The sequence below is a fragment of the Sprattus sprattus genome (assembly GCF_963457725.1).
Source record: "Sprattus sprattus genome assembly, chromosome: 11".
NCBI lineage: Eukaryota > Metazoa > Chordata > Actinopteri > Clupeiformes > Clupeidae > Sprattus > Sprattus sprattus.
The window spans coordinates 3,704,140-3,729,365 of record NC_137909.1 but is presented as its reverse complement, the minus strand read 5'-3'; the positions used below and the strand labels follow the sequence as shown (position 1 = coordinate 3,729,365).

Here is a 25,226-nt window from a genome sequence, read left to right as displayed (position 1 = left end):
AGGCTACAGATGCCAGTCCAAAAAGGCAGATTATGGATATTAAGAAGGCCTTTTTCTATAGTGAAGAGTAATCGCTGGAGTGATTCTTCTGACAATGTTCATCACTCAGATATGCTCTTGTGAAGCCTTGCCAACGAAGGCTTAGATCTCAGCAGACAATCAGAGCTCATAAAAAAGCATTCTGTGCATGTGGCTAACTGGGTGGGGTGGGGGGGGGGGGTACCTTTGTTGAACAATACCCCCAAAGTATATTCATAAAAACACCATCATGAAAATTAAATCTTAACATTTGATTTGTGGTTAGGATACAGTGTATGTTAAAAGGTGCATTTGTGCTAGTCAATAGAAAAGACAGAGAGAGAGAGAGAAAGAAAGAAAGAAAGAAAGAAAGAAAGAAAGAAAGAGGGGGAGAGGGTGGGACAGCGGGAGAGAAAGAGGAAAAAGTGCAAGTTCAGATGAAGAGCTTTACATACTAAGCTTCCAATGGGGGGGATGGGGAATATGTTTGATCGGCTTCCAAAATGTGCTAATACCTATTAGGGCCATCAATGAGAAAACAACACATTGCACATGAAAAACACCAAGCGTCTGTGGGTCAATTTGACTGGTTTTGTCTGCAGAGGAAATTTCTTTCACAATATTTTTAGATCATGGTGACCAAAGGGAGGTGTGAGGCGCTGAAACTTTCACATCCAGCCAGACACTCTGACCTGTGACTGGAGGAGGAACTGTGTGAATCTGTGCAGTCGGAGACAAATAAAGCTGATTGGCTGTGCTGGTCTCGGCTGAGTTTAGTCAACAATTCAATTAATCTTGCAACCTCCCCTAGGAATGAGACATTTTACTGATGGGATAATATGCTGCACTTCATATCCACTAAGTCACAGATGTATTTACCCAACCCAATCATCCTGGGAACACAAAGTTTCAATTAAAAAAAAGGAAAGCCTTGTCTGTACAGTTACAGCAGCAGCAGACAACAGCTCGTGACTGCATTTAGAAAGTTTCATAAACATTTAAGCCTCAACAAGTGTTGCTCGCTCTTAAGACATAAATCACAAAACAATTTGGATGTGTAAATAAGCTTTGAGAATTGTACCTGGCATCTGCTATTAATTAGGGCAGAAAGTACCAGCCGTGTACATTTATGTAGCGTCTGCAGACAGCACTAATCCCCTACCAATCCAGAGAAATAATGCAGCCATTCAGTGCTTTGAAGCTTTCTCTGCGCCTCTCCTACCTGCTTTTGTTGGCCAGCCCAGCAGAAATGAAGTCTTGTCACAACATTGGCAGATAAATAACTTTATCGCTCAGCTGACAATTTCACACCAAGCTCTGGGCCGCTTCTTTTTTCCCCTCCTCTCCCCCTGTATCTCATTTTCTTTCACATTTCTTACCTGGTAACTCCTCTTTGCATATCTAAGATGAGGTTTGTCCAGTCAAGTGAGACTGCCGGTAAGTCTACTTTATTCTAGCCAACCCTGATGGTTGAGCCTCTGCACAGGACATGCCTCTGTAAATAGGGTCAAATGTTTCACTTTCTAATTTTATGATAACAAATGTGAAGCATGTAGAACATTAAAAATGGACTGTGTTTTCTTTTGCTATATCTCAGCACGCACCAGCTGCTATTTGTTTTGATGAAGTCATAGGTTACTTAATGTCTTCACAGGTCGGCAGCAAGGAAAATATTGCAAAGGGGTCTAATCTCTGAATCTGAAAAGGGGGCAGAAAAAAACAAAGCCCAGGCCAGGGAGAAAACAATGCTAACTGAGATCACTGGTGGTGATGGGGGATGTAGTCCTCATTTCCCTTTTCCTGTTTTCCAAATGGGGATTCCACAAATGAATTCTGACCTAACGAGAGCCAGGGCACAACGATGCCACTGTGTAGGGATGGTGGGCCATTGTTCCCCATGTCACAAAGCTGAGGAGTTCAATTGTTCTGTAGATGGTTCTGAATCATGGAACACTGAGGATCGAAAGGACCTGAAGTGTCCATGCAGGATCTAGATACTTGAACCAAAAACAAATCCTCTGAATGGCAATAGCCAAACTGCCACTCCTCCTCAAAAGTGGACTGCTTTTAGGACAGGCCTAACCGTTTGAGGGACGCTTGAAAAGTGGGTATCCTCTGTCTTCCTAGCCTCCGTTGCGTGATGCAGCCTTGCTAATGAGAGGGTGTGCGGCACGGCTTGGCACGCTCACAAAAGAATGCCAACATGACCGTGGGCATTCTCCACTCCCTCTCACTCCACGCCATTCCTTTTCTAGAGTACCATTATCCACCACTAACATGGCTGCCTGACAAACACAGAACTCTAAATGGACAGCCTTCAGGCCTTTCACAGGATGAAATCACTACTCTTTCTCAGCACAGGCCAAACACACTGAGGGGACGGGACACATGGCAGCCTCACATCGGCTGGTTGGAGTTCACGGGTGCTTGGAAACAGAACAGACGTCAGCTGGGATAAGGAGGAACAAAAGATGCTGGTTGGGGTGATGAGAAACAATGTGGACGGCTGAAAACGGGTTCTCCTGATGCTATGAACCCCCCACAAAAGATGACTGCTGTTAGTTCACTTTCCACGAGGACACAAATGAGAGGGAACAAGGTCTTCTGTGATGAGCCCGCTGTTAACATATCGCTTAGAAAAAAGTAATCAACCCTCTGTATTCAGCAAGTGAAACTCAAATGTGTTTATTCTGAAATTCAGGAAAAGAAAAAAAGAAAACATCGTGCTTTGATCGAAAGTCAACATTCTATGACAAAGAGGAGTAATTTATTCATTTTTGCAGCGACTTCACGGCACAATGACAAATAACATTCATACAGTATTCACTCGCTCGCTCACTCGCCCTTGTAGCCACACTCCTAACTCTGGAATGCCTTATCTCCATCTACAAAGAAGGGAGCCGAATGACAACTGAGCAAGCAGTTATATAAACACCGTTTTCTTTCCTAGTCTCATGCTCTCTTCATCTTTCTTTCTTTCTTTCTTTCAGAGAGCTGGTTGCCTCAAGCAACAGGAGGAAAAGGGGTAGGGGCATAAAGGGGTAAGGTGTTACCAAAAAGAATGGGAAAGAAAACACAGCCGGCTGCTAAGAATCCTAAGTGTGGAGCACCGTATGAAAAGCCTTCCCCAAACCCCCTTAACCCCGTAGTAATGAACGCCTTTAATCCTCCCCTGACTGGAAGTCTCGCTGAGGCCTCATCTCTGGGGGAAGGCTGAGGGAGTCATTTACCAAAGATAGACCTTGAACTCTGCAAAGATCAAGTGCAGCTCACGACCTGCTTTCTGTAAGCTTTGATTTGTTCCCTGCTTGTTTTTACATCCCAACCTTGCCTTGTAGTACACTGGATGCATTAATTGAACTGTTGCCATAAGGCTACCTTGGAACTCAACAAAAAAGTAAAAAAATGAAGCTCCTTTTCTCTTAAAGCGTGTTCATGTTCGTCTACTAGCAAGGATCACTGATGTTTCTCAGAAAATTGGATAATACATTTAAGAGATACAAAAGACTGACACATCCTCCGAACACCAAATGACAAGACTCTACATGATCTCAGACAGGCTTGTAACCATGACATCACGAAGTCTCACAAATGGCTGTTTGTTTACGCAGCTTGTTCTTTGCATCTAGTGAGTCTACCACTGCATTTATTCATCCTGTCGGTTTTTTCTTTCTGCAGTCACTGAGCCGAGCGAAGTGCCATGACTGAGGAAATAGGATTTTGAGCAGCCCCTTTGGCCCCCAGTAAAGGAAACTCTCCCGTCCACCAGGTCAAAGTTTGGTGACCGAGACATGAAGTCCTTTGCTTTTTCAAAAACCAACGACTTTAAAACCGAGCATCGTTATCGTAAACGAGAGGGGTGTTCAAATATAAAAAAAATGATAATTTTTGATTGCTTGCTAATGAACAGGCGCTGTTATGAACAACCTTACATAAAGGGGAGGGGCTGATGAAGTACCAAGCATGCCATCATACACTGCTTAGTGAAATGAGAAACACTGTGAAGGGGATATTTTTATTTAAAAAAAGAAAAAAGAGCGTTGATGCGACAAATGGTTTAGCGAGAGGAGTAAACCCAGAGGGTGGTATTGTTCCTGTAATGACGCCTCTGCGAGTGAGGGGTAGGGCATCACGCTCAGATCTTGTGGCGTAAAGGCAATCTTGTGTACATGACGCAGGCATGCCAAGGCATTAGAGTTAATTATGCCTACAACAGAACAACAGAAGAAGCTGCAAATCCATTCTCCCCCATCCCTCCACCAAAAACATGCCCAGTGAACCTAAGTGAAGCTGAAACTAATGTTCCTTAGTGTTTACCTCAACAAATTATTTATCAGTCAAGAGAAACTGGGCTAGGTGAAATAGCCCTTTATTCCTCATCATTTAGAGTCTATGTGTTGTAGAGAAAAACAACTTGGTGATCTCTCAAGGTCTTATTCAATGGAGAACGGCAGCTGACAGAAAGAAAAAACAAGTGAAAATAGCGACTCAGTCCCATGAACACCTGCTCTACTCGCTCACGCACACAGTCGCACGCATGAACGAACGAACGCACGCACGCACAGATAAGCAGAGACTGGCCCTGCTCCAGATTCCCATACTCTTGAATCTTGATATTTACTCTAGAGTCTAAAAATCAAAGTTCCATTCTGATGCCACCCTCTCACTTCCAGCTTATGGAGCTTATGTTCACCATTGTAAGTGTCCGTATGGGCTCCCATAACCATGTCTTGTTTAAAATGTTAGGTCACAGTGTTTAAACTCCCATTATGTTTTCCCCACTAAATGCTTGGTGTGTTGCAGTTTTGGCTGCTCCCTTGTTCTCGTCCTATCAAAAGTCTGCTGGCAATCCCACCACCACCACTGTGAACGCCGTAGGATCTCACCCCCTGGTACACATTGCCGTAGAGACGCTCCCGTCTGTGCGTAGAGAGGATGGCATTAGGATTGACACCTTCTCATCGCCCTATTCTTGGGCTCAGAGCACCAGGAGTGAGAAAGTGCTAACAAGTTAGCAGTCAGCGTGGGTGCAAGCGCACATATTCTCCACGGGTTGGTGGAATCTGAGAATATAGACAGCTTTTTTTGAACATGTACATGTTCACACACACACAGGCTTTTGTTTTTCCCCTCTTGAAAAGAGAATATGACAAAGAAAGAAGTAAAATGAGCGATAACAGACAAGACAATGACCCAGTTCCCTTTCAAGGGTTAATCTGGAGGCAAACAGGCTCTGGTGGAAAATGGGCACTGTGTTGCCTGATCTCGACTGAGAGCAAATTGTATCAAATGTCTTTCACTAACTACATTAGAAAGCAATTACAGCATAATGGCTGTCTAAATCCATTACCAACATTCATCTAACCTTTAAATATTTAAAGATAATACCTATTTAATTTGTGAAATTTAATGGACTGGCTGCAAGAGTGCATGTCTATTTGCTATTGGCCCCCTTCTCCTTTCAGCAGACCTCTTTCTCGCTCTCACTTGTTCACAATCTCTCTCTCCAAATCTCACCCACATGCCACACCCCCCACCACCATCGCAACTCTCTCTCTCTCTCTCTCTCAGGATGCTGTTGTTCTACCCTAGCAGAGAACAAGCTCATTCGAGTTGAACCGACTGCTGTTTAAAAGCCTGCTCTGACAAACTAGGGGAGGCACTTTCTATTTCCAAATGCACCACACTACACGGCAATTTATGTTTGCGGGCTTCTTTTGACATAATAACATTTGTTTTACGAGCAAAGTCGCTGGGTAGGGAGCAGGCTGGCGGCTGGGCAGGCGGGCGGATTGGGCGCAGGCTGCCGGATGCTGAAGTGCTCTTCAGGACAAGAGCGAGGGAGAGCCAGCCTGGGTAGTGACAAGAGGTGAAGCCAAACCACCAGCGCTTATTCTCCACTTACCTCCAACCGACAGGAGAGCACTCACGCCCTTTTGAGAGGATGTGTTGGTGCATGCTTTTTCAGAAGAGTCGAGGGGGAATAAAAACAGGGCATCAGTTTAAAACTGAGACTGGCATGACGAAAACAACTGGAACAAGAGCAATCCGAGATTTCTGACCTCCAGCAAGGAGGTACACAAATTTCAGAAAGATCCGCCAAGTAGTTTCTGAGAAATCTTGTCCACAGACAGACGGACAAATAAATAAATTAACGGACCCGATCGCATAACCTCCTTGCTGGAGGTAATAAGCAACTTAGAAGTAGCCTGTTTGGTCTCCATAAGGCAGCTACGTCAATGAGAGGAGAGATGGAATGTGTCAGAGGTCAGGGCTGCTGCCCATAAGAGGTCATAAGGACTCATTCATGAACTCAACAAAGCAAAAAGGGCTAAATATTTTTTAGAGAAAGGTTGTTTCAATTTGTGTTTAAAAAGCTCAAAAATGCAGTTCACTCAATTTATTGTGATTCAATAAAATATAATATTCAATCAAATTTCAATCATACAGTTTGTCTTTAAATAGTAGATCATTTAATGCAATATTCCTACAAATACTCACATCAGACAATGATGGTCACTTGAGGCCAAATAACTAGTTACTTGTGTTTTGCAACACAAAATATGCCTTGCACTTTTTCATAAAAAAGAAAATATGGAATATTGGAGAACAAATAAATCATTTTCCTACTAAAAGTATTTTTGCCAAAATCACTCATCCAATAACATCTGGTTTTGTTAATTTACACGTTCATCTTTGGTTAATCATGGCCTTGCGGTTTCTCAGTTGAGAAAAAAAACTTGAAGCTCTAAGGAAGAATAGCAACACCTTCTTACCATGACAGGCCTAAATGCCTGCCATGCGCTGTGCAAGGATGACTGCTCAATTAAAACCTAACAGCCCAGCGTTGGTTAGTACAAATGCAAACAACAGGGGCAGAAGGTGGGGAGTGAGACAAAAGACGAAGTGAAGGTTTGTGAGTATTTTTAAAAGAGAGGCAGACTGGTGAGGGCGGAGAGGAGTGTTTTATGGTAAGGAGGCCGGCTGGAGTAGTCTCTCTCATTCACACATGGAAAGGAAACAGAATAGGGGTCCTAATCTTTTTGACAACCCCACACAGAATCAGAGATGTCATTATTACGGGAAGCAACTGCAAAGTGATGGTATTGGGGGCACCGCAGTCACATTGATAGGGTTGGGCACAAACATATGGAGGGGTCCAAAGACACAGACACAGAGATCTGGATTGTAAGTGTGTCGGTGTCGGGAGGTATTTCTGTGTGTCACAGAGAAAAGGGATAATTAGCCCTGTATTAAGTTTATGTTTCTACTTTACCTTACACTCTTAACCATATCCACTACAGCACAATTAATTCTCTTCCTACGCTCATATCAGAATTAATAATGTATTACAACGACAAATCAATAAATGCTGGAAAACTGCATTTGACATACTAAACACAGGAACTCCAGCCAGAGATGGGCAGTATTTCAATGACTTGTATTTGAAATACAAGTTCATTTGCTTTTGAGTATTTTGTAATTTGTATTTGATAGGGCCGATAAAAAAATTGATTGTAATTTGTAACAAAATACTTTAGAGTGGAGTTATTTTTGTATTTAAAATACTCAAATTACTTTCTCCAGTGTTTAGGCAGAAGGAGATTTTTTTCTGTCAGATTCTCCCATGAGACCATCTGATCTGCCTCTGAATGTCATTGTCGAATCAGTCAATTTGCCAAAGGTGTTGCTTCTTATGGCCCGCCCCTTTTTGGGGCGAAAAGGAAATCACCCCAGATATCTCTCATGACTCATGTTAAATCAATTTTTTTCACAAAACAGGGTTGTGGTCGAAAACTTGCTGTCTTGATCCTTGTCAATTATCTTCATTAGTACACCGACTTAAAGGAGGTTCTTTCAAAGAGCGAATCGAGTTGTTGCACTGAACGTTAGCCATCTTGACACAATGTGACTTGATGAAAGCCATGTGATGTCCTTATACGCAATTAGAGCTAAGGTCCGGGACGCAATCTGGCACTCTGCGCCTGGGCTACACTCTTCACTTTGTGAATGAGGCGCACCTCACCTAGGACGCTATCTGGCACTCTGCGCCGCATTGCATAGAGGCAGGGGCCCGGGCGCACATGAGACTCTTATTAAAGATCTTAGCCTACTATAAACGTTGTTGAGACTCGCACTAAAGATCTTACTCATTCTCACAGAGACAAAACAAATAGCTACACGGCCATTTATCTGTGTGATGTCACATGTGTGCGCCAGTGTTGTCAATCACATGTGGGGGCCAATGTTGTCAAAGATAATCTGTAACTTGTGGAAGTTGTATTGTTAAACGGTGAGTACTTTGGTAGATTAAAGTATAAACCTTGAATACAAATGCTAGTACAACTTCTATACGTTATCTGTAAGGTTGTGAGTGTGCAGTGGTAATGTAAGTTGTATTCGTAAAACGTATTTTAGGAAATAAAATGAGTAAGATCTTTAGTAAGAGTCTCAACAACGTTTTTAGTAGGCTAAGATCTTTAAAAAGAGTATCATCGGCGCGGAGTGCCAGATCGCGTCCTAAGTGGGCCGCGCCTCATTCACAAAGTGGAGAGTCTCGCCCAGGCGCGGAGTGCCAGATCGCGTCCTAGTCCTTACCTGGCAATTACGTATGACGAAAGCACGGTGGGGATAGCCCTCCTGGAAGCCATAGAGATTGCAATGAGAGCCCTGTGGCGGCGGTTACAAACATGAAAAAAAGGATACGGAACCACTGACATGGGCCCATCATAATAACCTGCACCTGGCCCCGTGGTTACTACGTTACGCCACTGAATAGCCCAAACCTGAATGTTCTGCTATACCAAATTGTGAGAAAACTGAAAATTCAGAAAAAGTATTTCCTGTATTTTAAAAATACATGTATTGTATTTTGTTACATTTTCTGGCAACAGTATTTTGTATTTTATTTTGATACATTTATTTGAGGGGTATTTTGTATTTTGTATCAAAATACATTTTGATGTATTTTTGCCCATCTCTGACTCCAGCAAGCAGGCATGCAGGTGTGTGGCTGCACAGTGAACGCTGACTGGATTTATAAGCTATTATTTTAAGTTGTTGTTCTTATTATATTTGGTCATTGTTTTCTTTTAAACAACTTCACTGCTAAGTCTTGGGCGAAGGACTTGAGCAACAACCAACTGTCCTTTCACATTTTTCCCTCTTCTGTTCAAATCCAAATATCAACATACGTCTGAGAGTAAGAAGGCAAACGCTTTAACAAACAGACAAACATTCTTTTAAATGTTCATTTACAACAGTTTAGCATGGTGAAAACAATTCTCGCCCTGTAGTTTCAATCTTCTCTTTTCCTGCGCTGTAAATGAAGCCTGGGAGACTCCTGCTAAGGTAGCACTCCATTTAATTCACACTTTGGTTAAGAAAGTGCTAAAGACTCTTCTCTCTCTTCTTTTTTTATGGCTGGCGACTAGGGAATGCTAGTGTGTGTGTCACGCCATCACATGTCCTCCTCAGGACGAGGGGCTCTTGGGGACTGTGTTTCTGGTCGCACCAACACAAATGAATGCAAACACATCTCCGCAGGCACCCTCCTTAAATGCCTTTAAAGGAAACTTCAGAACCCTTGAAATAGTGTCAACCAATGACTAAACTAGAGAGTATGGATCAAGCTTTAATCCACTATAAGATACATTTCATTAATATGTACTGTTCAATAAATCTTAATGTCTTTCTGAAAATAGAAAATATTAGCCAGGACTTTATTCTGTCTTCAAATGTGTAATATAAAGCACTGACTTGTCTGAGGATCTAAAGTAAAGGCACATGAGCCAACAAAGGGAACTGAAAATAACAAAGTCTCAAAGCCAAAGCTACACCTGTTCCCACAGACAACCCACACAGGACCTGACCATAACCCAGAGGGTGGAGGAGGAGGTGTGTGTGTGTGAGGGGAGGAAGTGTCAGATGTGGCAGTGCTGCTCATCCAGCTTTCAACACCATGATACAGCAGCAGCAGCCGCAGCAGCAGCAGGCCTGACTGTGGAGTGTGTACTCCTCACCCAACCGTCGCTGGGTTCATGAAGCCAATACTATGTCTAGAAAAGTACTGTATGTGAGTGTGTGTTTCAGCTACTAAGATTAGAGAGAGGGCAAGGTCTTCTACCCCTACTGTTTGGCAGTGTTACCATAGCGTCCATGTCAGAACTTGTCTTCTTAATAGCACAGAAGGCCTGCCCAGCAATCTCTATAAGAACTGAAGCTTCCTCCTCTGCATGATTCGAAGCAGTGCTGTGCTTAGTACAGGTGTGCTAACTAATGGCCTGAGTGGACAAGAACCATCCAATGGAGACTCCTCACACTGACGCTAAGCTAACTAACTAACTAACTAAAGGCCTGAGTGGACAAGAACCATCCGATGGAGACTCCTCACACTGACGCTAAGCTAACTAACTAACTAATGGACTGAGTAGACAAGAACCATCCGATGGAGACCCCTCACACTGACGCTAAGCTAACTAACTAACTAATGGCCTGAGTGGACAAGAACCATCCGATGGAGACTCCTCACACTGACGCTAAGCTAACTAACTAACTAATGGCCTGAGTGGACAAGAACCATCCGATGGAGACTCCTCACACTGACGCTAAGCTAACTAACTAACTAATGGCCTGAGTGGACGAGGGCCATCCGATGGAGACTCCTCACACTGACGCTAAGCTAACTAACTAACTAATGGCCTGAGTGGACGAGGGCCATCCGATGGAGACTCCTCACACTGACGATAAGCTAACTAACTAACTAATGGCCTGAGTGGACGAGGCCATGCGATGGAGACTCCTCACACTGGCACTGAGCTAACTAACTTATGGCCTGAGTGGACGAGGCCATGCGATGGACACTCCTCAGCCCTAGCACTGAGCTAACTAACTAATGGCCTGAGTGGACGAGGCCATGCGATGGAGACTCCTCAGCCCTAGCGCTGAGCTAACTAACTAATGGCCTTAGTGGACGAGGGCCATCCGATGGAGACTCCTCACACTGACGCTGAGCAGCATTTGCATGATCATTTCTCCTCCGCAGATGTTTACATCCAGATGTTTACATCCAGTCTATTAGAATTCCCACAGCACTGGCCCAAACACAATTACTGCCATTAGGACCCCAGAACAGGAGGCATCTTTGAAAATGACGGTGTGCTCTGCTCTACATGTGTAGGAGTGTGTGGGAGGGAGAGGAGGGACACACACAAACATGTGTTCACTTGTAAATGTGTTTGTGGGTCTGTGTGTGTGTTTTAAGTGTTTGGAGGCGGTGTCCCTAAAGCCTGTCAGAACACATGTCTGCAGGCTACAAGCTTACACTGAGCAGAACCCTCTGTCATTCTGCTTAACACATTACCCCAGCGCACCGTTCTTCTGCTCAATCACAGACCACACTCCCTGGGGAGCAGGGGAGCAGGGACCCCCCCCCCCCCCCCCCCTTCTTCTCTAGATCAACCCTGCTCTCTCCACCTTACACACACACACACACACGTTTGTTGACACGCAGTGGCAAACAAATACCCTCAGCAGTTTTACAAAAAAGCGTGTGTGTTTGTGTATATGCATGTGCTAAGGTCAGTCGGTGTGTGTGTGTGTGTGTGTGTGTGTGTGTGTGTGTGTGTGTGTGTGTGTGCAGAACTGGAGCTCCGCTCTGTAAATGGCAGGGTTTGTTTTATTACTCCGTGCTGAACACCTGCAAACTTCGAGCAGAAAAAAAAAGGAAAGGAAAAAAAAGGAGGGGGGAAAAGATGAAGAGGAGGAAAAAAAGGCTTGCTGTTGGAACGCAGAGGCCAGACAAAAGCCTTTCATGTGAGAGAACTTCTGTGGGAATGACTTTACTGAAGCTCTGGTTACATTCCACTGTCCAGCTCTGCTCTAAGCGAACACCCCAAGATCTCACACACACACACACACACACACACACACACACACACACACACACACGAAATGGGCCAGTTCCCAAAACAACACCGAAAAACAGTTCTCGACAAAAATAAAATACTCACTCCCATTCTCATTATCTCTCAAAACTGGTAATGGTTCTGTGCCATCCCTTGTAGAGATTTCACCTGCACACACAAAGGCATCAAAACCAAGCATCTTTCCCATCCCTCTAAAAACAGCAGGACTAGACAAGCCTACTTGCTGTGCACACAATCCTACCAGCTACAGCAGCAACACATTGGGTACCCAACAACTTTGACAATTTATCGCCCTTCTTTTCATCTGTTTAAGGCCAACGATTATCATAAGGGGACCATTACAAACTCAACCGTGCTTACTAACACACACACACACACACACACACACACACACAAAGCTTTCACTTGAAAGCAAAAAGAAAAAAACAACGTAAAATCGTATTTATTGGATAATTGACTCTGAAATTGCTTCAAGCTGTTTGGAGATGGACGCTCAATAAGCAGGAGAAATTAGCCTTGAGGTTTAAAAAATAGGGGTGCTGCTCCTTCCATCCTAAGCTGAGGTCGAAAGCCACACCAAAGAATGGACTTCCTCTTCCCAAAATAATCACACACGCTCATCTGGTAATGCACACACTGAGAGAAAAAAAAACATCCTCCAAAAAACACATAGGTCAGTGACGTATACCCACAGATGCCTGCCAGCCTCAACACAACCAGACATAAATACATTACATAGACCATCCAGCACTCGCAAACAAATACATGCACACAGTTTAAAGGGATGTACACACGGTGGGACGAACACAGACACTGACACAAAACAGATGCTCTCCCTCACACCAACACAGATTCACTTCACACACACACACACACACACACACACACACACACACACACACACACACACACACACACACACACACACACTCCTTCATACCAACACACACACACACACACACACACACACACACACACACACACAGCACATGTAGTGATCCTCCACGTCCTGACAGGGTGGAATGTGAGGGGGAGATCAATGTGGCAGCAGCACACACGGCACACAGGGAGCAGCAGCCAGATGTTAGACCAACGATGGAAATAGCAGAAGAGCAGGGCTGCAGACACTCACACAGGCGTGCACTCACCAAGCCAACCAGCCAGTGTCCAACTGCGTGCCATCACATTTAGACAAACATATGCTGAACCCAAAATACACGCATACAAAAAGAAAACCTTTTATGTGTACAACAACTCAAACAATTACACTCAGCCCAACACAAACGTTGTGAGACTGACACAAACACAAACACACACTACCTCTCTTTCTCTATGTGTCTTTCAGCAAGCCTTCCATCAGCCCACCACAGTGGCTCTCTCTCCACCCCCTCCGCCTGACGTCAGTGCTCATCTGGCCTGTTCTCCAGCTCATCTCACTGAACCTCTTCCCCATCAGGCCTGACCACATCCTCAGGGGGACACCTCTCAGGCCCCACCACAGAACAGCATGTGAGCAGACCCAGGCAGACCCAGGCAGACCGGCACAGGAGAGCACTCAAATCTAGGGTTAACACTGCAGCAACACAGATGGCCTACACAGCTCTGTAGGGAAACTGATTGATCCAAGGCATCCACAACAACCCTGTTCCAATCAGCCACTAAGGTTGGGAGCCAAACCTCATTTGCAAATTAGAACTTAATCTAATATGCCAAGTGCTGCGTACCCATACAATAAAAAAATAATAATGTCAGTTCTGTTTATCACAAAAAACCTTATTATCGAATACGAGCTACCATTCATGGCAGTGTGAAAGATGGGCCACGGCGAACGGTTGAAAGTGTGGCTTCACTTGACAAGGCAGAGTGCAATGCATATGGGAAGCAAACTAGTCTAAACTAGGTTGCACACCAAATCTGAACAAACATTTAAGGCAGCACTAATCTAAAACTCTGTATGGTGTTTGACATCTTGTCTCCGCCAGCACTAGGAGCACCTCCAGTAAAGCCAGGGACAGCTAGCCGCATCACCCCATTCTTGTTAGAGAAAACTGAGTATCATAGAGCGTGAACAGCATTGGTGAAAGGCTCAACTTGTCCCATCAACCTTATAGAAGCAAGGACAGAAATTACCACAATCTGACAGGACAATAAAAACAGTAATGCACACGGACACACATGTGTATTAACTCTTCCCTCCCTGGTGTGTCCCAGCAGCAGAAGGCACTAGAGGTGTTCATGTAGACGCACACAAAGAAGGGGGGGGGGGGGTAGTGTGAGAGTGAGAGAGAGAGAGAGGGGGAGAGAGGGAAATAGAGAAAGCGAGAGCCAAGGCCTCAACATCTGAACACTACGAAGCTCAGGTGGCAAACAGCAGAGTCTATCAGCCAAATCCACCAGCACTAAGGGACAGGCCCTGAACCTGGGGCCTTACAGGCATGGTTATAGGACACAAACAACACATACACACCTTTAGCTTTTCATTTGAGTCCTGTCATAAAAATGGCAGGATTGCTCTCCCACTTAGAAGAACACAAATGTCCTTATTTCTTAGAAAACTGCCTTCAATGGCAAGACATATTAATAGTTTGTATGTAAAACAAATCATACTAGACAACCCATACTACTATATAGTCTGTCCTTCATCAAAAATGAAAAAAAAAAGACAAAAACCCTAAAAAAATGTAGCACATCTTTCAGAGAGATGCTTATCAATGTAATCTTCTTGATGCTAGTATATTGTATGTGTAAGCTTAGGTATCAGGATCTTCTGAATCTACTGTAGAAACAATAGGATCTTTGGAATCAATTGATGAAAGAGAAATGAAAGATAGATGGGGGGGCTTTTTTTGTCATAGGCTTGAAGAATAACATTAACCAAAGCTAATCTTCTGAAAAATTGTCTGAAGCCTTAAACTGCTTGAAAATGTAATGTCTTTCTCCGGTATCACAATAGTGAAATATGACCGTATTCTCCAAGAAAAATGGCTTAATGTTTAAAAGTTAAAGTTTAAAAGAAAGGTTGATCAGCATTAATGTGAATTATTTAACACAAACCAAATATAGTGACACAGACCTTTTCACTTCTATCTGTTGTTAAAATTCATTCTTAAAGGTTAATTTTCAAAATGTGTACTAACCTCACATTAACAAAGCCTTCACAGATTACTGAAAAAAAATGACCCCTCCAGGTCTCCCTCATCCCTCTGCCAGCACCACACCGCATGCAGTCTCTCATCGGACTGGCACCTCAACCAGGAATAGCTCTTGATGGGGCCAAGCTGAAAAGAACAAGGATCCTCCCTCACCGTAATCCCTGTCTGGGTGATGATTTTTCCATGAAACATTCCCAGCTGTGTGAGTGACATTCCCCCACATTCCCGGTGGGGAGGTGGCAAATTCCAGGCTATGTGTTCTTTCAGGGCCAGCCTCCGGGCCGACGATGTGGCGACACACAAAAACATTATCAAAGCTTTCAAAAACTACCAGCAAACCCAGATGCACAGCGTGGGCCGATGGAAACACACCGCCAAAACGGCACACCGCTGCATGTGACATGCTAGCATTAGCCACCGATATGCTTGGATCTAACCTGCCACGACACTCTGCTGTCTCACTCTACACCAAAACAGTCAACCAAACTAACCTTGTGTCTTAATTAAAGGTCCCCATTTCAGAGTGTGCTGTTTCACCTATGGAGTTAATTACAAGCCAAGTTGACATTCTCATGTCTATTTTCCAAAGAGCTAATTATGCTTTTTTCAGTCCTTTTGTTTATTCTCACTTTTTTGTATTCTACCTTCATGTGAGCAGGTGCAGCCATGAATGTGGTTGTGTCCTGATGCAGAGTGAGAATCAGCATTCAACTAAGACAGCTTCCACAGTGTGGGAGATCGACTGGGGGACCTCCGACTCAGCCAACAACTCAGATGTTGTCCACATGACAATGGATGTTTTGAAACAATGTTTTTCCTTTGTGTTTTCCAAAAAGATGACAACATTTTGAGACTTATATACTACAACTAAACAAGAATATTATCAAAGCAATGACACTACGAGACGAAGTAAATCATTTAACATCAGCAATCATGGTTTGGGCCAACAGAATTTCTCCAGTTAATTGTGCCTACTCTCCATAAAGTTGGTGGTATTAAGCGTCACTGATGTTCCCAATAGATTACCGGTACATCCTCCACGTAGAAATAATACAACATGGCTGACGAGCATGATGTGTCTGACGATCAACAATAGATTTTCTAATCATTGCCACTGACGAAGTGGCAGAAGTTTTCGAGGGCACAGCTCAACCCTCTCTAAGGGTTGTGCTTTTAAAAACTCTGTTTTCACTGTATTCGAGTGGACACCAACTTAACCTGGCCTCCCTGATTACTTAACGATCTGAACCTCTTTGTTCAAACTTTTCGCTGGTCCAGACCAATTAGCATCATAAGACAGTAATTCATGTATGACTATATTTTCCAATAATGCTTGCCGTTTCTACAAAGCCCTGTAGATAGTGCAGATCCATCATATCCTCAAGTAACCCATGTAGACAGTGGTCTTGATTCTTTACATAACCTCTTACTGAAATGACTGCAAACAGCAGAATCTACATTACTCTGAAGTCAACACCACTGTCTCTCAATGTCTCAATCTGATTGCGTACACCTACTGGCATGAAGACCAATTAACTCCAAAGGTCACACTCTTTTAGACAATGTTACATCATTTTAAACAAAACACAAAAATTACATTGTCCTACTTGATTACTTTCCATTAAATGTCAAACAAAAAGACTGTTGAATATCAGAAACAAATAGTAGAACCACACCATAACCATAGCACCTGCATAAGAACACCAGGAAATGTCATCCACTCTTAAAGTTGTATGAAAAGATGTATGAAATTGCATGCACTCTACTATAAACAAGAATTAGGATTAATTATTAACAAGTTTCCATACATTTCACAAACTGATCAAAAAGCTTCCACCTTATAGCCCGCAGCACCCTGTGTCTCAAGCAGCTGAAGGTTGCTAGCCTGCCTCTGCTCCTAGCTGGGATGAGGCTGTGCATCTCTGCCTCTGCTCCTAGCTGGGATGAGGAGGCTGAGCATATCTGCCTCTGCTCCTAGCTATGATGAGGCTGAGCATATCTGCCTCTGCTCCTAGCTATGAGGAGGCTGTGCATCTCTGCCTCTGCTCCTAGCTGGGATGAGGAGGCTGGGCATCTCTGCCTCTGCTCCTAGCTATGATGAGGCTGAGCATATCTGCTCCTAGCTATGAGTAGGCTGAGCGTCTCTGCCTCTGCTCCTAGCTGGGATGAGGAGGCTGAGCATATCTGCCTCTGCTCCTAGCTATGATGAGGCTGAGCATATCTGCCTCTGCTCCTAGCTATGATGAGGCTGAGCATATCTGCCTCTGCTCCTAGCTATGAGGAGGCTAAGCATCTCTGCCTCCAGCGCCTGAGCGTTTGGTCTGCTTGCCTCTCTGGGTGAAAAGAAAGCTTCCAGAGCGATACCAAACCGTCCAGTACTTTAAGCACACAAAATTAAAATCACAACAACACACAGAAGGGATTATTGACATACAAAAAACTGAGCTTATACTAATGGCCCCTGGTAAAAGACTCACAACACCTTCCACTGCCATCCACCTTTTTACATCTCTCTCCTCTGTTCTCTTCTCTTCTGAGTGAACAAAGACCTGAAAGAGGCTGATATTCAGAAACAAGCCTGAAAAATATTATCGTTATTAACACAGCAATTATTAGTATTAAATCATAAATAGAACTAATACTATACCTATTATAGCTAAAATGTCTATTAATTCCTAATCCGATGCACAATTAAAGCATGCCTCTGTGTTTCCTCCCCCCCCCCCCCCCCCCCTCTCTCTCTCTCTCAGAAACACACACACACAAACTCAGTCTTTAAGTCGTTCTGCTCTCTGGGAACAAGACAAAGACAGACTCTCAGTGGTAAAGAGGTGGTGGGAGGAGGAGAGAAATCAAGTATTAAGTGACTGTTTCCCTTCGCTTCATCTATATTTTGAATGCAATCAGACCCTTTTGACTGACAAGCATGACCAACACAGATTGGAGTGAAAAGCGTGAGGGAGTGCGGCAGGCTGGTGGGGTGCTCTTTATCTGTCTGGGTACAAGTGCATCAAACAGGAGCAGGATATTATTAAAACACTTGCACTCTTCACTGTGACTTAATAAGCTATGCCGATTAAGAGAACAAAATATGGCAAGCGATCAGGCCTATCTGCCTGCACCCAAATTTCAGCGTTGCGGCAGGGTTGGCACAGGCAGTGCTGAGCATCGCGGGTTGTGCCATCCTGCTCACAAAAGGAAAAGAAGACGCCAGGAATGGATTTGGTGCTCTCCTTCCCTTTTTTTTTCTTTTGACATCCTTATGAACCCTTCCAATGCTGCTGTTCTAGCTAGAATAGATACATTAAATAAATATAGGACTAACATATGTGACCAGCACCCATTTATTGGACTTACACAGGCGTACCCTATTTGTCAGTTCACACTTTATAAAACATTTCCCTTTTTATTTTGCGTGCCAACTGCAAGTTGCATGGCAACAAGGTACAGTGGATTCAGCCCCCCCCATCAAGCCCCCCCCCCCGCCCCAAACCCACCCCCTTCGTCGACTTCCCAACAGTGAAAAACTGTCACACAATTCACGGGAAAACACAGGATTCCAGGGGTGGGTGGAGGCACGGGAATGCCAACATCCCAAACAGGGCAAGTCTGGAAAGGTTCACCTCAACTTTGAAAGAATCAGCGCAGCGACGCTCCATATACTTCCCAAAAAAAAAGTGAACCTGAGTAATTCCATACCCTGCTGCCACTGTATTGTTTTATTATATTATTTTTTTTTCTTACAAATATAGTAGCCAGTAGCAGCTCAATTACTGAGATTGTCAAGACTATGATTTTCTTTCCGCTGCGAAACACTTCACAAATATATATATATATATATATATATATATATATATATATATCAGAAAAAATGACTGTCATATCAGTTCATGACTACAACTGTGGTAAAAAAAATCCTTGCGTTTTCAAACACATTCCCATAATCCCAATAAACCTACATTATCACATAAAAGGGCTGCGAAGTCATGAATACAAATACTGTAATTAATCTGCATCTTGAATGCTGCAACAACCTAAATTCATTTTCAAATTTAGATTTCATACACAACAGTTCATTCTGTTACAGTAATTAGGAAACTTAGGAAACAGTGGAGCACTCAATGAGGACATAAGAAATGACAAACTAAGAAATATCTCTTTGACCACGGTGTGTATCAGCAGGAAGTGTGATGAACTGGTTCTGTGCACTAAGTCCAATCTACAGCTGATAATCATTGCGTATGCATTTCACCTGCTAAACAGGAAGACAACAAACTGCAGGTCCATCCCCCCAAACGACACATGGCCTGTCCATCGCTCAATTCAACATCACAAAAAAGAGCATCAACATGAGAGACCAGAAACAATCGATGTCTACCTCACTGCTTATGCTACTAACGAGGAAATTCCGCAACTTAGAGACCGCGAATCGTTAGTCGTGAAGACCGTGTTCTATTTGACTTATCTTTTTCGCCACACGCTGAAACTCATCTGAAAGCAGAGCGCAACGCCGCTCGATGCACAAAGCAAAAAGTAGAGAGTACAGTGTTGATTCGAGATATATGTTCAACCAGAGTAATTTCGAGACAAAGACATTGGTGTGAGCTGTGCGTCTGCATGTTTGACATATCATGGAAATGTGACTGACGTACTTGAGCCTGTGAAATGTCCACTCCCGAGCGAGGTCGGTCCGTTCTTTCCACTGCTTACGGGGGGAGAAAACATCTAGGAAAACAAGGATGCAAAAAACACAACTGTGAAAGTCCCTCTTATTACTCAAATAATCTTAAATTAATTATGACTGTTTACAGTAGCCTTAGCTTTAACAAAATGTATATCAAATCACATAAGACCCCACGAAGAGTAGCCTAAACTGCCTTGCATTTTTTTTTTCAATGCAGGCTTATGTAAACACTCTAACAAAACCTAGAAAACGGCATTCTCGTTAAACCCTGCCATTTGCTCATGTCAAATAGAATGTACCTTATCATTTAAAAACCAAAACAGTCTAGTTAGTATTTTTTACTGATCCCTATCCAGATTAGCCTTCACCAGACTCCACATAAAACGACTTCAATAATTCAACAACCTATTCATCCACAGATTATGTATTACGTTGCTGGACACATTTACTAAAATAAAAAGTATCAAACATTAAATAGTAAGAATATCATACATATAAGCGGCAACGTTGCTTTAATTTACAGAGTTCAAGCCTATAAATTGTCAATCAGCCTACAGACCGTAGCCTTTGACTTTTTTATTCGGCAAGGCTAAATTGACCGAGAGCCCATATAGGTTTAACAAAAAAGGCCGAAGGAAATATTTCCTGTAGCCCATAAACTTCCCAAAACCATTTCTCAAAGTCAAATACCCGGTTTATCTATTTAGCGGTGAAGGGGAAGTTCGGGGCTCAATGAGTGGTAGAAGCCGACACAAACACAAGGGAAAGCATCCGCTTGTACCACGACATGAAGCCGCGACCGTTCCCCTAATCTCACCACCGACATGCTCCTACTTTCACTGGGACAATGCTGGGATTTCACTGTCTCAAAAAGCTGTCAATGACATGACAATATGCACAACACGTCTGTGTTTAAAACGTAAATATAACAGAAATCATTCTATAAAAGAATAAAACAAGAAAAATACTTAAGTGTGATATACTACCATTGGTGTTGGGAACATTTTCAAATCGCTGTTTCGCATCTATAAGACAACAAAATTACTAATGCAATATCATATTTCTCTAAACATGCTTTGGAAAAACACTTCATGAATGTAAACGACATTTTTATAACTTTCTTAAGTCAAATTATTTACGGTAGGCTAGATTACAGGCGTACATGACTACAAAAACTTTAAAAGACAAATGCCTCACATCTGATTTATACCACAGTACATAGCCATACGTAAAGCAAAACGTAAACATTTAGCGATATTGCCGGATCATTTTATTGATACTAGGATATGCACAACAATTGCTTACCGCGCTGAAATCCAATAAGTCGCTTAGTTCTTTGTCTGTCCCTAAGGCAGCCATTCGCTGTTGGTGATGCATTTTAGCAAAATCACACAAACCTAAAAACATGGAAACAAATTGCGGTCAGAAGACGCCCGGTCTCGCACTGACAAGGAGGAGGGGGGACCTAATCACTATTTCAGATCTTCCTCAAAATCCACAGAGGACCACAGTCGCAAGATTCCACTTCGCGCTTAAAAACCTATTCTTTCTCAGCGCCCCATCACGCAACAGGAGGTTAACTTCAAATGAATGAATCCAGAATAAACGATCAGATTGAAGATGAGTGAAATTAAAACAAGACTTTTCCAAGTCCAGCTTCGCTCAATACGCAGGTTAAACGGAGGATCTCGCGCCGACAACCCCGTGGAAAGAAAACAAATATATAAATAAATAAATAGTCTATAAAACCAGCGGAAAATTGGGATCAAACGAGATAGCTAGCTGGCTATAGCACAGTGTAACAAGGGTGGCTGGACGCTGAGAAATATCTCTGAAAAGGAAGGTGTTCATGAAGCGTACTTTAAAAATAATTGTAGGCTTCCCTTCAGTCGAGTTAAAGCACCATGTGCACTCGTGAATGATGTGTTTGTACAGCCACCTAGCTACCTTTTCACATAACAATACCTTTAACACGGATGATGGCAGCGATGGATTAATCTATAGCAATGCCAGACAAATGAAGGGAAATGTGATTATGTGCTTTATTGTGACATGGAAGTGCAAACATGCTATATAGCTTTAAGCGGCACATGTTAAATAGCGCTAGTTTATACGACTGCGCGCCCAGTCAAGTGAATGGATGACTAGCCCCGTGGACTGTCAACAACCATTTAAAGCATAGGATAGCCTACTCTATTCACCCACAGCGATATTTTTCGGTTTTGATTTTTTTTTTAATATTAGGGCCTTATGACGTGACCATGAGCCGCAAAAGTGTCAAAACTCTACAAATGACCTAAAGCCACGCATCGGGTGCTTTTGAAAGCGATCACTTTTCTTAACAACGTCGCTGCATGAATTCCAACCGCGGTCCAAGCAAACAGTGTAGGCTACTCATCACATATGTGGCTTTCGGGTAGGCTACCCATGGCGTTAGGTTTCGACAGTCTCTTTGGCAATACTTTTAACAATATACAAAATGGCTTATACATACTTACGCTAATATTGTTTAATTTAAACTTTCAGAAGTTTGTTCACAAGAGCTTGCATCACAGAAAACTAGAAACGTTTGGGATGCTGACTGCATTGATTATGATATGCAGGGTGAATTTCAGTTCTGTCAAATGTTTAGCGTTTAGCAATTTGGCTGTCCTTGAGTTATGACCATTCTAGTCAAATTAATGTGTCAAAGTAACTGAAGTCAAATGTATTCCATGCATTTTTCTGGGCTGACGGACCTGTCTAGATGAAATGAATACGCGCACTCTTTTCTTCATGGTGACAGTATACGCGTTAGTACCCTAACGTTACTGGATAAGAAAAAAATACAGGAACGCTAAATTCGTCTAATTGACTAGCGTTACTCTTGTTTCTATTCCCAACTTCTTACTTTCAGAGACATGGATAGTTTTCAAGACTTACAAAAAGTTTAAACAGGACTTGTTATAAGGCTACGCATTCAACATGCTCACAGGAGTTGTGTATGTTTTCGAGTAGACTAAAACATGAACTTGAACTAACCGTAAACTAATTACGTCAACCAGTTTGGGGGAAAGGTTGACATTAAAGTTTAAGTAACTTAACATAGGTAGCTAGCCAGCAACAAAACAATCTCATACTTCATCAAAGTAACCCTGGATGACAATGTCATTGGGAGAGTGAAAGAATTTACCTTAGTTTTGAAGTTATGTTACTCCACAAGAAAACAAAAATTCTGTTATGTGTTAACTACCAGTCAACGCAAATTTAGCCAAGTTAGGTAAACGCAAAATACTTTTTTGATGCTTGCTAGCTAGCGAGCTAGCTAGCGAAAATCTTTCTCCGACAGCGATGTGAAATGCTGGCTACATTTGCTTTAAAACACCGTATAGGTTCCAACTATGACAATGTTGTGGCAAACGTTGACTTGTATCCAAAATTCCCCGATAGTGCAATTTTACGCTTCTTTTTATACTCCATGTAGTTAGCTACACAGCTACCTTGCCACTTTCCATTGCTCTAACGTTAGTCCTGAAGCTGTTCAGCTGCATGTCAGACAAGCGCATGCAAGCAGCAAGTCTCTTCCACATCCGGGACATGCATCAACCTACAACTTCGGGTCATATTTAATGACGTCGTAGAATGAAGCGCTCTCATTTTTCTGCAAGTGCCCATTTCCTTCAGTGTAAAATTTCTAATAGTCAGATAATATTTGCAGGTGTGGCATTGCTTACTTTTTAACCTAGATAACAATACAATAGTATTTGTGAATTGGTAAAACTATTAACTATATATTAAGGCCTAAGAAACAAACTTACATTGACCATATATAGACGAGAATAAATTAGCCAACCTCTGCTCGAGTGTCATAATTCACTTAACATAGAGTAATGTCTCGGACCTTAAACAAGCAGAATCAACTTGGTTGACAGATTTTATTACAATGTAGACTTGTGAGTTCCAGAAATGCTTTAGTCATACAGAGGCTATATACAGAGTAATTCGTAGCCTATACAGCATACAATGTATCCATCATGTAACATGATTCATGTTATCCCCGAATAAAAGCCTAAACTGGACAGTTGTAGTGAGGAGTGCAGTCAGTCAGCTTTTGCAAATATTTTACTGGACTGCAATGGGAAGATAGAAGACAATGTGTTTACTGAGGGAGGACCAATCTATTTATAACCTTACAATGTGAAAAAGTAATACATTTTAGCTTCCTATTAAGAAGATCTTGAGGACTCACACTAAGCTTTTAAGCCTGTGGCATGGCTTGCTGCATGTAGATCCTGGAGTGGCCAAGTACATTTTAAATCTTTTATGAAAACTCAGTTATTTTGTCAATCATAATGAAATAGGTTACAAAGACTTAAACGGCATTGTGTCATTTGGATGCATTTTAAAATACTGTTTAAGGTCTTTTTTTCTAGATGTATGCGTTTCTGATGGAGAGCATCTCATTTAAAGCTCCCTCACTAATAACATTGCCATTGAGCACAAAGCCAGTGACTCTCGTGGATGAGAGATTTAATCAAAGGCTGGACTGAACCCTCAATTATTAGAGGCTCTGTACGCTCTTAGTAGATCAGCGTTGTTGCAAGAAAAAACTTTGGGGTATCATACCACAATAAATGATTAAAACAGGCAAAAAGAAGGAAAGACACACACTCTTGACTGTAAAGCGTTCATGTACTGTTCCACAGCCCATGTGGTCATACATCAGCTAAAATCAAATTTTTATTTTTATTTTTTTAAGGATTCACAACTAGGGGTTAGTCACTGGAAAGAAATAATATCATAAACACAGTGCTAGAGCCCGTGGTCTGAAAACATGGGGTTGTGCCAAGCACCTGTGGAAGCATACAGCTGCGAAGCAGAGGGAACAGCAGAGGAAGTGTAAACCTCGGCTAATACCCTTTGATTCCGGGCTGCACTTTGGGTTTGGGGATTGGATTTCAGCACATTCCTCCCCATGGCCCTCCCACCAGGGGACTGACCACAGGCATCTTCAGTTTCAGCAATTAAAGAGATGTTCCTAACATGTTGTCATTCCGACTATTGGCCGCTTGGTCCACTGGCTTCCATAGTATGTACTGAGCTCTGTGTGTGTGTGTGTGTGTGTGTGTGTGTGTGTGTGTGTGTGTGTGTGTGTGTGTGTGTGTGTGTGTGTGTGTGTGTGTGTGTGTGTGTGTGTGTGTGTGTGTGTGTGTGTGTGTGTTTCATTTATCCCAGTAATGTGTTGTGGGGAGCTGGATGGCAAGCAGATGGTGCAGTGGTTTGTACAGGTGCCACCAGGGTTTAAAAAAAAGTTTGGGTTCAAGATCAGGGCAAAAATCTTTGGGAAAAATTAGTTTGAGGGGAAAACTTTTTTTTTAAGGAAAAAGTACATTTTGAGGTTTAGGGAGGGTATGAATCCAATGAATTCACAAATATATAGGACAATAGTCGCATCGAAACATGGTC

General features: G+C 42.7%; 1 protein-coding gene across 5 annotated transcripts in view; it reads right to left on the bottom strand.

The window, feature by feature from the left end:
- tcf4 (transcription factor 4) overlaps positions 1–23,296 on the bottom strand; it is a gene marked incomplete at its 3' end in the record, with an annotated part of 158,036 nt that extends 134,740 nt beyond the window's left edge. For 3 of the 5 annotated variants that reach the window (XM_080847851.1, XM_080847852.1, XM_080847855.1), the window contains exons 1-3: positions 21,087–21,210; positions 20,768–20,806; positions 19,750–19,822 (exon numbers count right to left, since the gene is read on the bottom strand). In XM_080847851.1, the coding sequence (XP_080703977.1) occupies positions 19,750–19,822; positions 20,768–20,806; positions 21,087–21,188 (214 nt within the window). In that variant the 5' untranslated portion in view covers positions 21,189–21,210. Of the gene's footprint in view, positions 1–19,749; positions 19,823–20,767; positions 20,807–21,086; positions 21,211–22,953 lie in introns of those variants that run through there. The other 2 variants (XM_080847854.1, XM_080847853.1) reach the window with 2 other exon arrangements.
- Positions 23,297–25,226: the final 1,930 nt, after the last annotated feature.